The sequence below is a fragment of the Odocoileus virginianus genome, chromosome 3 (assembly GCF_023699985.2).
Source record: "Odocoileus virginianus isolate 20LAN1187 ecotype Illinois chromosome 3, Ovbor_1.2, whole genome shotgun sequence".
Lineage (NCBI taxonomy): Eukaryota > Metazoa > Chordata > Mammalia > Artiodactyla > Cervidae > Odocoileus > Odocoileus virginianus.
Window position 1 is genome coordinate 43,565,088 of NC_069676.1, and position 12,975 is coordinate 43,578,062.

General features: G+C 53.0%; 1 protein-coding gene and 1 long non-coding RNA gene across 8 annotated transcripts in view; one reads left to right on the plus strand and one right to left on the minus strand.

Moving 5' to 3' along the window:
* LOC110146910 (uncharacterized) overlaps positions 1 to 10,886 on the plus strand; it is a 32,325-nt gene extending 21,439 nt beyond the window's left edge. Inside the window, exons 2-4 of one of the 2 annotated variants that reach the window (XR_011486852.1) lie at positions 8,298 to 8,420; positions 8,996 to 9,155; positions 10,362 to 10,886. This is a non-coding gene — a long non-coding RNA (uncharacterized lncRNA). Of the gene's footprint in view, positions 1 to 8,117; positions 8,421 to 8,995; positions 9,156 to 10,361 lie in introns of those variants that run through there. The other variant, XR_002316679.2, reaches the window with a different exon arrangement.
* MACROH2A1 (macroH2A.1 histone) overlaps positions 6,513 to 12,975 on the minus strand; it is an 82,677-nt gene continuing 76,214 nt past the window's right edge. For all 6 annotated transcript variants that reach the window (XM_020908003.2, XM_020908005.2, XM_020908002.2 and 3 more), the window contains exon 9: positions 6,513 to 7,300. In XM_020908003.2, the coding sequence (XP_020763662.1) occupies positions 7,135 to 7,300 (166 nt within the window). In that variant the 3' untranslated portion in view covers positions 6,513 to 7,134. The remainder of the gene's footprint in view (positions 7,301 to 12,975) is intronic.

Genomic DNA, 12,975 nt, shown 5'->3' on the forward strand with positions numbered 1-12,975 from the left:
TTGAACCCTCTGTGTGTATGCAAGTCTTGCATGCTGGAAAGGGCCAAGTGATGGGGTGTGGTGATGGTTTCAGAGCGCTGCCCTCTGAGAAGCCCTGGGGTTACTGGGGACACTTGAGGCAGAGGAGGGTTCAGCTAAGGGGCCCCTGGGAAGTGAGGCTCCCTGGATAGCACCTCAATGGATGTTGTCAGCATCCTCCAGGTGTTAGGATCTGCTCATAATTAAATCCTGGAGGGGCCATCAGTGGCTGTTGACAAGCATGTCATAAGCACTTGGCTGAGTCTAAGTTCTCTGAAGTTGGTCCAGCCTTTGCCCAAGGTGGCATCTCTTTACAGAAGCTGTGTGGCAGGACCAAGTAAGTAAGTGCCTTCTCTCTGGGGGCTCGGAGACTGTCTCAAGGTGGGAATCCATAGCTCGGACCTGAGGGGCCCTAATGAGGAGCTGCCAGGGTTCAATTAGGCGCCTGGCCCCGGCTCTGCAGTGTTTGACTGACAGCTCATTACCCTGCTGCCATTTTGGGGCAGTGGAATTTAATCTCCCAGATGGGAAGCAAATCAATTTGCCCATCGGCCGCAGCTGAGCCTCCTTGAACTCAACTCTAATTTATTCTCCTAAGCTTAGGAAGCTTTGTCGTTTCAAGGTACAGAAATATCAGGTTTCCCAGCCAGCCTGGGCATGGTGTGCATAGGTGAACGTGTCGAGAAGGTCAGGCCTGGAGCCCAACCTGGGCCAGCCGTGTTGGTCGGTGGGGACTGTGCCATCAGCCTGGCTAGGAGGATACCAGGGTTCTTGCCTGGGAAGCCAGGCTCATCTGTGGGAAGGTTGTATATGGAAATTGGGGGCCATGTGACATCCCAGGTCATTGGAATCAAGGTTGCTGCCCAAGAACTCGGCCTGGAAGGGACTCCTTCCAGCAAGGCACATGTGACTGGCTCGCCTGGGTCACCTGCATCCTGGGGCCACGTTCTTCTGTGTTGGGGTCATGGCTCTGGTTTCCTACATTTAGACACAAGAAGACTTGGAGGGTGTCGTCCTGGGACTCTGAGCTTTTTGCCCTCCCTGGTGAAAAGTGAAAATGTTAGTCACTCAGTCGTGTCCAACTCTTTGCGACCCCACCAGGCTCCTCTGTCCTTGGGATTTTCCAGGCTAGAATACTGGACTGGGTAGCAGTTCCCTTCTCCAGGGACTCTTCCGGACCCAGGGATCAAACCCAGGTCTCCCAGCAGATTCTTTACCATTTGCGCCACCAGGAAAGCCTCCCTAAAGTGTCATCATAAACCCACAGTGCAAACAGTGACCTTTACCTTGTAATACCAGGACTGTGCTCAGGTCTCAGAGTGGCCTCTCGTCAGTGATGACATTACCTGCAGCATGTGTTCCAGGGCATGTGATGGTGCCCCCTCTGCTGTGGGCGCTGGGCCCCAGCGGGCTCTGGCGAGCAGTGGGTGCCCCTTCTAAGCACACTCAAGGGAGTGTTAGTAGAAGATGCACATTCAAAAGGTGAAACAGGCCAGGGAGGGCTTTGCTGAGCAGGAAGGTAAGCTGTCTTATAGAGCAGAGAGTCCTGGCTGATTCTGTTCAAGGTGGATGTTTCTCTGCTTGTCCCTTGATTTTGTCCCCTCTGACACACAGGGCCTGGAGTCTCCCGCCTTAGGTGAAAGAGGGTGAGCACGTGCATGTGTGTGGGCGGGTGTGTGTGTACACGTGTGAGCATGGGTGTGAGTGAACATGTGCGTGATGGTGGGTCACTTGGGTGGGAGTAGGGGAGTGAGGGGAAAGTGCCGTCCATGGAGAGAGAGTTTCTGAGATTCTTTCTCTGAGTTTGACAAAGGCGCCCGGCTGGGTTGGTTTTCAGGGGTCAGGGAAAGGCCAGTCTATTTACACACCTTTGCTGAGGAGCATGGAGGGGCGGTGATGGGGGCCGGGATTAATGAGCAGTTTTATTGCTTTGCCTGTCAGGAGGGTCATGCGATATTATTTTGATATCGGGGCCCCCAGAAGCAAACACAACGGGCCAGGTTATAAATGGGAGAAAAGCCAAAGAAAAGGCGGCCTCACCCTTTGCCATTGAGCGTTTCCCTTTCTTCTCGGCCAGGGTTGGCCCGGGACCCTCCTCCCGCCCCCCGTGCCTTCAGGTGGATCGCCCCGAGGCGGCACCGAGGCCAGCTCCCAAGATAACACCGGTCAGTGGCGCCTGGCCGTGAAAATTAAACACCATGGTTGCTAAAGAATAAATGGGCCATGCCATCCCCCAGCCACCGTGGCTCTGATGAGAGCTGGACCACTCAGGGTGACTGAGGATGCAGCCTGCATGACACAGAAGCGAACAAGGGGGCTACCGACCCCCTGAATCGACTGGTCCAGGTTGCCACCCTCTCCAGGAAGGCCAGACTCAAGAACAGACCAGCCGTGGGGCCTCAGGGTTTTGAGGGATGTGATGGAATGAGAGAGGGCAATTATGTGCATCTCTTGTTCCCATCCCTTCCCTTTCCTTTTTCTCTTCTCTTGCCTTCTTTTCTCTGTCAGGGCTAATTGTACCTAGGACTAAACACAGTCCTCTGACCCAGGTAAACACATCCACGGATGGACAGCTCCATATGCGGGGGGCAGGGATGGGGGCAGAGCTAGGGCTGGCGTGGCTCCCTGGCTGTGAGCAGGCTGCAGACACAGGCTTCCCAGCTCAGAGAGACAGTGAGCTTCCCCAGCTGGGACAGAGATGCCTGTGTGCCATCCTGTCGCTCATCCCTATCACCTGGCTCTCTTGGCCTAGATGATTCCAACCTTCCCCACATGGCCTGACTGTAGGTTATCTGCTCCAAGAAAGTCTCCCTGAGCACTGTGAGCCCATGGGTGCAGCTCCCCCTGCCAAGCCCCTGCCCACACAGTGGCTAAGTCTGTGGGTCACCCACGCTGCTGGGCAGAGGCAGCGTCTCACCCGTCCCTGCGGGAGGCCCTGGTCTAAGCCTCAGCCAGAGTAAGCACCCAGTGAGTCCTTGAAGCCCACTGTGCATGCGTGCTGTGTGCTCAGTTGTCTGACTCTCCGAGACCCCGGGGCTGGAGCCCGCCAGCTCTGTCCCTCTATGGGATTCTCCAGGCAAGAATCCTGGAGTGGGTTGCCATTTCCTACTCAAGGGGATCTTCCTGACCCAGGAAATGAACCTGAGTCTCTCGCATCTTCCTCCATTGGCAGGCAGATTCTTTACCACTGTGCCACCTGGGAAGCCACTAGATTGTTTTAAATACATGTTTCTGTTTGCCTCTCATCCAGGTCCTGGGTATACCCCCAGGCCAGCTGTGTAGGACCTAGCAGTTGAATAGGCAAGAAGCCATGTCTCATTGGAGCAAAATTTGGGAGCGCATACCATAGGAGGGGCCAGTCCCCAGGGCAGAGGGGACGGGAAGAACTCTATCTGTAGACGCAGACAGCTGAGTTCAGACCCCATTCCACCACTGATAGCTTGGGGGATACACTTCACCTCTCTGTGTTGTAATTTTTTCACCTGTAAAATAGGGAGAGTATGACCAACTTCCTAGGCTTGCCATGAGAAGTAGATGAAATGATGGATATAGAGGACCAGTACACACACGTGTGCACATGCACATGCACACGCATACACACACACACACAGTAGTTATTGTCAGTGTGGTCCCAGTTGGAGCCACGGCGCTGTGTTTAGATCTCCGATGTCATTTAAAGAAGCTCATAGGCTTTCTGACAAAATCGCCTGGGTTATTTGGGGCAGAGCCCAGCTGCCGAGGGCAAAGGTTGCTCCTCAGAAACAAGCAGGAGGGGGTGTCATTTGCCCAGCCACAGGCACAGGCTGCGTTGCCGGCTGCAATCCTGAGGTCGGGCTGGGGCTCAGGCATGGTGGCCATGTGGCCGTGTGACTGTGGGGTGAGTGGCTCCCTCCCTGCTCACTGCAAGCTCACCTCCAACATAGCTCACAGCACCAGGGAGGCCGGGACAGCCCTTACCTCTGCAGAGGCTGCAGGTTTCTCCCGTCCCAGAATAATCTCACTTCTGGTAGATTTTACTAACTGCAGACTTGTCTTTGCATTTGAGGTCTGTGTACGTTTCAAGTGGTTCCTTGCACTCATACCATTTTTTTTAAAGTAATGAGCTGTTTTCTTTTTTCCCTGTAAACACGAGGCCAACATCAGAGAACAGTTTTTGATCTCCGTTCTGAAAACAGACAGGGTTGTTTAGAGATGATGGGGATCCCAGGCAAGGGGCTGGTGCGCTTTCCCTCAGTGTCACTGAAAAGAATTTCTTCAGTGAGCCCACATTTCAGGGGCAAGACACACTCTGGATTATCGGAAGTTTAGAAACACTTAGGTGATTATGGTAAATAATTCACACAAATCCTGACGAATGCAGTATTCTTTTGTGCAAACTCGGAAGAGCAGAAACCTGCAGCGCTTTCCTCTCTTGGCTTCCCATCCTTCGAGTGACATCTAGTGGACGATCTCTGATAAACACAGGACTAGTTTTTAAGGTGTTCCTTTTTCAGGGCGAAGGAAATGCCATTTACCTAGAAACCACTTATACCTCTGTTCCATCTGTTTCAGTCTCTGAGTTGAAAACTGCACCGAGGCCAAATGGCCTCTCTTTGCTGCTGATTAGCGTGCCATCTTGGGCCCTGACATGGTGGTCAGCATTTCTGTGTTTAAATCTGGTTATCACTTATTAGCAGTGTGATCACAAGGTACTCAATCTCTCCCAGTCTGTGTTCTCAGCTGTAAAATGGCTTTAACAAAAGGACCCGCCCTACAGGATTGTCACAAGGACAGAATGAATGATACCTGTAAGACACTCAACACAGTGCCTGACACAGTCAATAACCAGCTCCTAGGGGCCACAGCGTCCACATCACAGACTTCACCTGCACAGGCCCTACTCTTGGGTGAAAGGCTACTCAGGCAGACGTGTGCGGATATTACTGATGGAATGATATCATTTTAAGATGCATCTTCTTTTTTTCTTATTATTTTTAAATTTTTGTTTTATTTTGGACAATAGTCAACTAACAATGTTAGGTTTCAGGTGTATGGCAAACTGATTCAGTTATACATGTATTTATTCTTTTTCAGATTATTTTCCCATTTAGGTTATTAGAGCATACTGAACAGTTCCCTGTGCTATACAGTAGGTCTTTCTTGATTATTTTATATATGGTAGTGTGTATATGTTAATCCCAAGATGCATCTTTAAAAAAAAAAACTTTCTTTTTGCCAAAATATAATGAGTAAGTAGGAATATGTAATCTAGACATAGTAAAGATCTTGGGGAAAAAATATAAGTCTTAATAACACCTTATGTTTAGGAAAATTTCAAAAAATCAGGTTTGAGTGAGAAGGGTTGTAGTTGCTCTTTCATTGAAAAGGCTGGTTGTGTGATGGCTTAGGAATTCTATTTTTATTTCCTTAGGCACAGTTTGGAAAGGAAAAACAATCCTTTACATCCATCCAAGATATGCAGTGTGCTATATATTTCCTCCTGGGTAAAGTCTGCTTTAGAATCAGGCACGTTTCTTTTTTAAAGTGACGAAAGCAGTCTTCTGTGCCTTTTAGGCAAATTTAGATTAAGGTGAATGTACCTTCTGAAGCACAGAGTTTCTGCATTTTGCTAACGAGTTGAGATAGCCAGAGTTTCGCTACTCTAGTGTGGTAGGGCGGAGAAGGCAATGGCACCCCACTCCAGTACTCTTGCCTGGAAAATCCCATGGATGGAGCCTGGTAGGCTGCAGTCCATGGGGTCACTGAGAGTCAGACACGACTAAGCGACTTCACTTCCGCTTTTCACTTTCATGCATTGGAGAAAGAAATGGCAACCCACTCCAGTGTTCTTGCCTGAGAATCCCAAGGACGGGGGAGTCTGGTGGGCTGCCGTGTATGGGGTCGCACAGAGTCGGTCACGACTGAAGCGACTTAGCAGCAGCAGCAGCGTGGTAGGGATCATCCCTAAACACCCACAGCTGCAGGCAGGCGTGTAAAAGCTGGCAGCATGATGAGGGCCTCGGTGACAGCACCTTCCTTGCCTTTGGAAAGCTCCCAGTAACAGGGACCCCATCCTGTAGGAACCAGCATGGCCTGAGTTGAGGGCTCAAGGCTTCTGTCACTCCATCTGGCAAGTAAGTGGCCCAGAGGCTCTGGGTTCACCCATGACTCAGAGAGATGGTCAGGAGGGAGGAGGTGGCAGGAGAAAGCTGAGCTCAAGAGTCTAGTGATCCAGGCTGCGGGACCAACCTGCCACCCACATGGCTGTTGGAACATCTGCTTTCTCATCCATGAAATGGGATCTCACCCTTGCCCAGCGTCACGGGATGAAAGGAGACTTTATACAAACTCCCCCCTAGAAACCATCAGGGTCTGAAGCTGCTCTCCCTACCCCAGGGGTGCAGTGACCACTGCAGTATTTCTCGGGGGTAGGCTGCCCCACCCGGGGTCCCCCATTCCTGTGATGGGAGGAACCAACTTAGGACTCAAGGGTACAGTAACTTGGGACACACCGGTCAGAACAGTTTAACATTTTACTAAATCAATTCACACAAATCCCAAATTGCAAATATAATTAAGGACAACAGATTCTGTTCTGCCTTTTAAATCTTTCATTTTTCAAATCCAACATTAAGACAAAAAGTAAACAAAAATTAAGTCTGCGGCAAATTCATGATTTTTCTTGAGGGGAGGGAAAAAGGAACATTATAGTAAAAAGAACGCCACTGGGTGTACAATAAAGCACCACGACACACGGTTACAAAACGGGCTTCCTGCACTCTGCCCCACGCAGAAGACCCTGCTCTCCCCACTGCTCTGCGTCAGGCAGGATTCCATTAAAATAAAACTATAAAATCTCCTAGGTTACACTAAAGTCAGACACGGTCTGGAACAGTGCTTAACAACAATAATGTCAACTATCAGTGCTAACGTAAAGACATTTTAGAAGGTCAAAAACAATTAAACTGGAAACCAAAACCTTATTTTCCCTAGATGAGCAAAACTGGGGAAAAAAAAAATGAAAGGGTTCCCGCCTCCCACTAGGAGTGGAGGGGATTTTTTTTTTTTTTCCTTTTCTTTTCTTTCTTTCAAATTGGAGGCGGGGGCATGGTGCGGGTTGGCCTGCAGTTCCTCAGCCTAGTTGGCGTCCAGCTTGGCCATTTCCTGCACATATATGCCTATACTCTCGCTGTCGAAAAGCACAAAATACACCGTCTTGATGGAGGAGGACATTGTGGACACGAAGTAACTGGAGATGGCCTTCAGGATCAGCTGAGCTGCCGTCTGCTTGGGAAAACCGTTCCTGTGAGAGAGAGAGCGAGGGCTCAGCAACTACAGGGGCCATGGAGGCCACGGGCCCACCCTCCCCCGCCACCTCCTCCCTCCAGGAGCCCCTCGCGCTCCCTGTGCTGAGGTGGCTGGAGCTGTGTCGGGGTTCACGAGCGGCCCTCGGCCTCTGGCTGCTCGGACACAGGTGTGAGCCCAGTGCCAGCAGGCAGGGGGAGGATGAGGCGGCGAACTGTGACCTGCAGGAGAGTATGCTGTGTGCTCCAACAGGGGGCGTGCCGTGAAGCTTTCTGAGAGGCAGTTAGCAAGGCGACAGGGTCTGTGTTTCGCGACGTGTGGGTGTGTACCGTCTCTTGTGGGCAGTGTGAACACTCATGGTTCTCTTCCCAACATCACTGGGACTAGCATGGGGCTTGAGATACAGCCCAGGCTCCCAAAGGCTCCCCGGGGGGCTCAGTCTCAGGGGTAATGGAGGCTGGAGCTTCTCCAGGAAGCTCCAGCCTCCGTCCTGTCCACGGTAGAGGGTTGCACCCTCCCCATGGGCCTTCAGATTTCATGGGTGCCGAGTATCCTCCTCCCAGCACAACCAGCTTGGACACCCCATCGGCCTGAGTGTCAGGGAGCTGTGTGAGGGAACAACTCTGGGACAAGTAGGCTCTTCATCCCAAGGGACAGCATCCAAGTCTCCAGGCCAAACTGATGTGAATTCACATACAATTCCATTTAAAGTAAACGTCACGTGGCTCAGAACTCAGGCAAGAATCTGAAGGCAGGACTAACAGGATAAGCACTGTTTGCTCCGTGTGTGCCCAGGCCGTTCCTGGGCAACACTGCAGGTGTGGGACCCACAGGATCCAGGACTGTGGCACTAGGCTCAGTCTAAGGGAGATAACGTGGCCTTTGGAGCCAGTGGCCCTGGGTTCATGCTCTTACTGACCCTAGTTTACAGTTCAGGATCCTGAGGGCAAGAGTGAGGGGCTGGAATCCACGGGGATTTCTTTGTTCATCTGCAGGTCTCCCATCTCCCATCCGACCTGACCTTGGAGTCTGAAGTGTGGGGCCAACTTGCCAGTTTCAGTTGGGACTTTCCTTCGAATGGTGCACCTGCTGCCAGACGAGAGGCTTTCAGATGTCAGGTACAGGATTTCTCCCTGGCTCACTCGCTAAGTGCTGTGAAATGTGCACCACCGTAGCTTCTTTTGGAGGGTCACACTTACTCTATTGTCAGCACTCAGGGCCTTTCAGAGCCGAGGAGAAAACCATTCTTGCAACTTGCTTTTGATCAAACAAGGCTTCACTCAGCCTGATAATGGACCCCTACTAACTCCTGAATGCTTCAGAAGTGAAGTTCACTCTTAGATGACACGGGCATCACCCCAGGCCTGTTCCCAGTCTGTGCAGAGGAGCCTGCAGGCTGTAGTAGGTGCACCCCAGAGTTGGGGCTCCCTCACAGGTCCCCTGCACCGAGCACAGGGCATTCCTGCCAGGCAGCCAGCATACACGAGCCTGTGACCAGACCAGGGTCAGAAGCTGAGGGAGAGCTGCAGAGGTGTTCTGGCCAGGACGGTGCTCCGGACAGGCAGCTTCCGCATGAGGACCCCCTGGGGGTTCTGTGCACCCGCAGAGTTGGGCTGACTAACAGGTGGCCTGGGGTGGAGGGTGGTGGAAACGGTGCAGGAAGAGTTTCTCATCCCTACTCCCGGACCCGCAGGCTCAGCCTGGGAAGCTGCTGTTCTCACAAGCCTGGCTCAGCTGCCCTGACTCTCCTCACAGGAGTCAAGAAGCACAGAGGCCATGCTGCCCAGGACAAGACACTGGCTGGAAAGACTGCATGAAATAAAGCCGACCTTCTGTTTTGGTGCTTCTCTCTGGTGAGTGTGCTGTGGGGCACCCAGCTCACACCCTGGAGGGGCTATCCTTCCTTCCCCACCCCCCACTCTTGAAAGGGGGACCAGGCCCACTTTGGGGGCGAGTGTGCAGGCACAGGGTCCTAGGGTCACCCGAATAAAGGGCCCCCTTGAAGCATCTCACAAAGAGCAAATGTTTATTTTCCTGCTGTAAATACAGATGCTGTCCAGAGAACTCATCAATTAAAACGATCCCACTTGTTCTGATCCTGATGAGAAAAGCATGATGAGGCAGCTGCCGCTGGGCAGACAGGCAGGAGTGGGGTCGCGGGGCGGGGGCGGGTGGTGGCAGGACCACAGAGCTCCACCTACCGTTGGGGGTAGCCTACACTCAGGCCAGGAACTCCAGGGGCTTCTGACCAGGCAGAGCTGGGCCTGTACACACCACCTGGCTAGACAGGGGCTGGGCAGCACTGGGAGGTGTTGCCTCTGCACTGAAAGCCCAAGACCAGGCTCCACCAGCCCCAGACACCCCACTAACGATGCCCTCCTGGGCGTCCCTGCCTGCACCTGCACAGGTGAGCTGGGCTGAGGTGAGGGCCTCTGTTGTGTGGCCTGATGGTCACAGCTCACCTCCTTTGGCGTGTGCTCCATTGGAGCTGGCTCTGGGCACGGCTTTGTGAGCTGCCCTTGTGCCACTCTGAGGCTGCTCTGCCCGAGCCAGGGGAGATAGTGTGGTATAGAGATGTGGCGGGGCCTCACTGGGGCGCCCCCAGCAGGCCAGCCACTGCACCTGTGCCCAGCACTTTCTGACACAGACCTTCTCTCCCAGCTTCCCACTCCTCTGCCCTAGAGGATGTGTAACTCTGACTGAAGGGACATTAGTCCCTGTTCCTCTCAGTCAACAGTTCTCCACTTTAGCTTCTATTAGGATTACAGAGGGGTGGCCAACATACAGTCTCCTGGGCTCCAGCCAGGAAGTCTGATGAGGTGAGCCCAGGGACCACAGTCTGAGAGCCACTGTTCTACATGCAGTCAGGGTGGACTTAATCTGAGCTTGTAGGGTAGGCCCGGAGGTTAAGAACCTACAAGTGGGGAGAAAGGGAGGGGTCAAAGGTCATACAGCTGCAGTGCCCAGGCCTGTATGCCCCACGGTTAAGGGAGCACGGGCTAATCTGGCTTGTCCTGCAAGGTTGCTGTTGGGTGACTATCAATGTGATCTGTTTCCAGGAAACCTCTTGTGGACAAACCCAGCCCCATGTCCGAGGCAGTTACAGCCTGAAGAGGACACCTAGGCATGGGACTGTGGCAACTCTGGACCACACAGGCCGCCGGGAAGGAATGGAGGCAGCAGCTTTCCTCGTGTCTTCAGGTAGGACCTCAAAATGATTTCTAGTAGGCACACTTAGAAGTATTTGTAACAGAATGGAATGTGTAAGTGGATGCTTTCACAGGCAGAGCCCTGCACCCTTAAGACAGGGGCAGCTGTGTGCACGCAGCAGCCTGGAGGCCCAGAGGACTTGAGTCTGGGCCCTGGCTCTGTGCCTTGTTTCCCCACTTGGTGAAATAAGGCAGGTAATCAAGTATTTATTACCTGGAGAGGCTGTGCACATTGAACAAGATACTACACAGAGCCCTCAATCAAGTGTCATCTATAAAGTGGGAACACAAAGTCTTTCTAAAGGTACACATGGTGGAAAGTGGCCTCCCAGGCCCTGTGACGGCTGGGACTGGGTGACTGCTGCTGTCTCTGCTGACAAAGTTGTAGTGGAGGCCCCCAGAGGGCCGCTGTCCAGGCCTGTGGTGTCCAGTTCTCTTGGAGGGCCATCAGCCATGACTGCTGTGGTGTGGGCTGGGGCTCTGTCAGCCCTCCTGGTGCAGCACCGGCTGGTCTGGAGAGAGGTGCTCACCTCTGTGTCTCACTCATCTCTTGGCTTATGGGCGGGCTGGCTGGGCTCCCTTGTGGGTGGAATAACTGCTGCCTCTGCTCGGCTGGGTCTTCCTCTCCAGTCACTCTGTTCTATGCCACTGCACTGTGTCTGCCTCCTGGCTGAGACCAGTCGCCGCCGCCTCTAGAGCGAGGGCGGACACGGGCTCCCACTCCTGTCAGATTCTAGCCTGAATCGTGCTCTCTCAGCACAAGCTTCGTCCACTGGGATACAGGTGCGGCTTCCCCGAGAGCTGGGAGCCCCCACGTTCCCCTGTGGCCCTGACTCAGCCAGGTGTGCTTATGCTGTGTCTTAAGTTGCTTTGTGAGAAAGGGCTTCCCACCCCTCAGAGAGTTTATCTTACACTTTGACCTTTTTTTATTGCGTTGTTTTGACCAGACTAAGAAGGTGTCTGAGCTTCCCTCAAGTCACTCCAGTTGTGGCTGAGGCCTCAGTCTCCCTGACTGTTGCAAGTGGACCCCATGGGCTACCACCATGTGGTGCTCGCCGATGGCTAGGGGCTGTCTGTACACACCAGTTTCCTGTCCACTGTCCCATCTGGATGGCAGAGATTTGGGTTCACGTGGCACAGAAGAGGGTTTCCTGCCTCCAGCTGGGCTGAGCCCCTCTTCATTTAGGGCTTTGCCAGGCATCCCTGCTTCCAGTGAGCTTGGCCTCCAGGGCTGGGTAAGGCAGGCCTGCATGACTGGAGGCCAGGGGCAGTGCTGAGGAGGCTGACCAGGGACCCAGAGATTCCTGCGAGGAGAGGCTGTGGCTTGGGAGCTGGAGAACCCAGATGGATTTTCTGAAGGAGAAAGACGAGGCCCAAGCCTAAGAACAAAAGTGGCTTCTAGATGGACTCTGGTTTTCATATTGGACCAGGCCACCTGTTTAACTGTCTCGGCTGTTTGGAAGATGGATAGGGCAGGGTAGCTTGGGTGATGCGGGCAGAGTGTCTGTCGCCCCATGTGGACCCCGTCTGCTGGGTGTAGGTCTCCTTCACACTGTGCTCTGTCTGGCTTTGAATAACTCCAACCAGAGACAACTCTATCCAGAGGTAAAGACCAGGCGCTCAGGGTCCGAGCTGAGAGCGGTGGGTTACAAGAGAGTGAAGCTAAAATTCAGAAGGCATTGGCATCCAACACAGTGCCTCCAAAGCCAAAGAAAGGCCAGGGCAACACAACCCCCCTGAGGCCTCCTACCTTCTCTCCAGGGCTCATGAAAGTAATTCTCCCCAATAGAGTTTGTCTCTGCTCTTTGTATTTGTCTTCTAAGGCCCATGCCCAGGGAGCAGGGAGGCTGATGCTGTGCCTGGGCAGGTCAGGGAATTCCGAGCAGCGTTTCCAAGGTTCTCTAAAATCTACTCCCACAGAGAGTGCACAAGGAGTGGTGTGATCCTCTGGCAAGGCTGACCAGAGGGGACAGCAGGCGGGGGTTCCATGTGCCTAATATCAAGAGCCAAGGGCCTCGGACGAAAAGCTGGCTCTACAAGTACGTGCTGTGTGACCTCTGGTGAGTGACTTAACCGCTCTAAGCTTCCCCTTCTTTGCCTTTGAGTGGAATGAACAGTGCTGCTCACCTTGTGGGATTGCTGTGAGGATACTGCAGATAGAAGGTTTAGCACCACTCCTGAAACTCAATGAACAACCATAAATGGTAGTTTGAAGAAAACAAACTGGCTTTCCTTTTTAGGCTCATAAATCTAAGGAGAGTTTAATCAAAGCCCCACACTAGCTATTCCCCAAGTACTGCCCCTCCGGAGAGGGGTCGTCCCCTAATGTCAAACAGAGCGGAGGGAGTGGGGGGATCCATAAATACTGTGAGCAGGATGCCCAAGGATGGGAGGGCCAGAGGCGGTTTCCCAAGCCCGGGGTTACACTGTGGGGGTCTCATTTGTCTTCGGTGGGCTCTAGGAA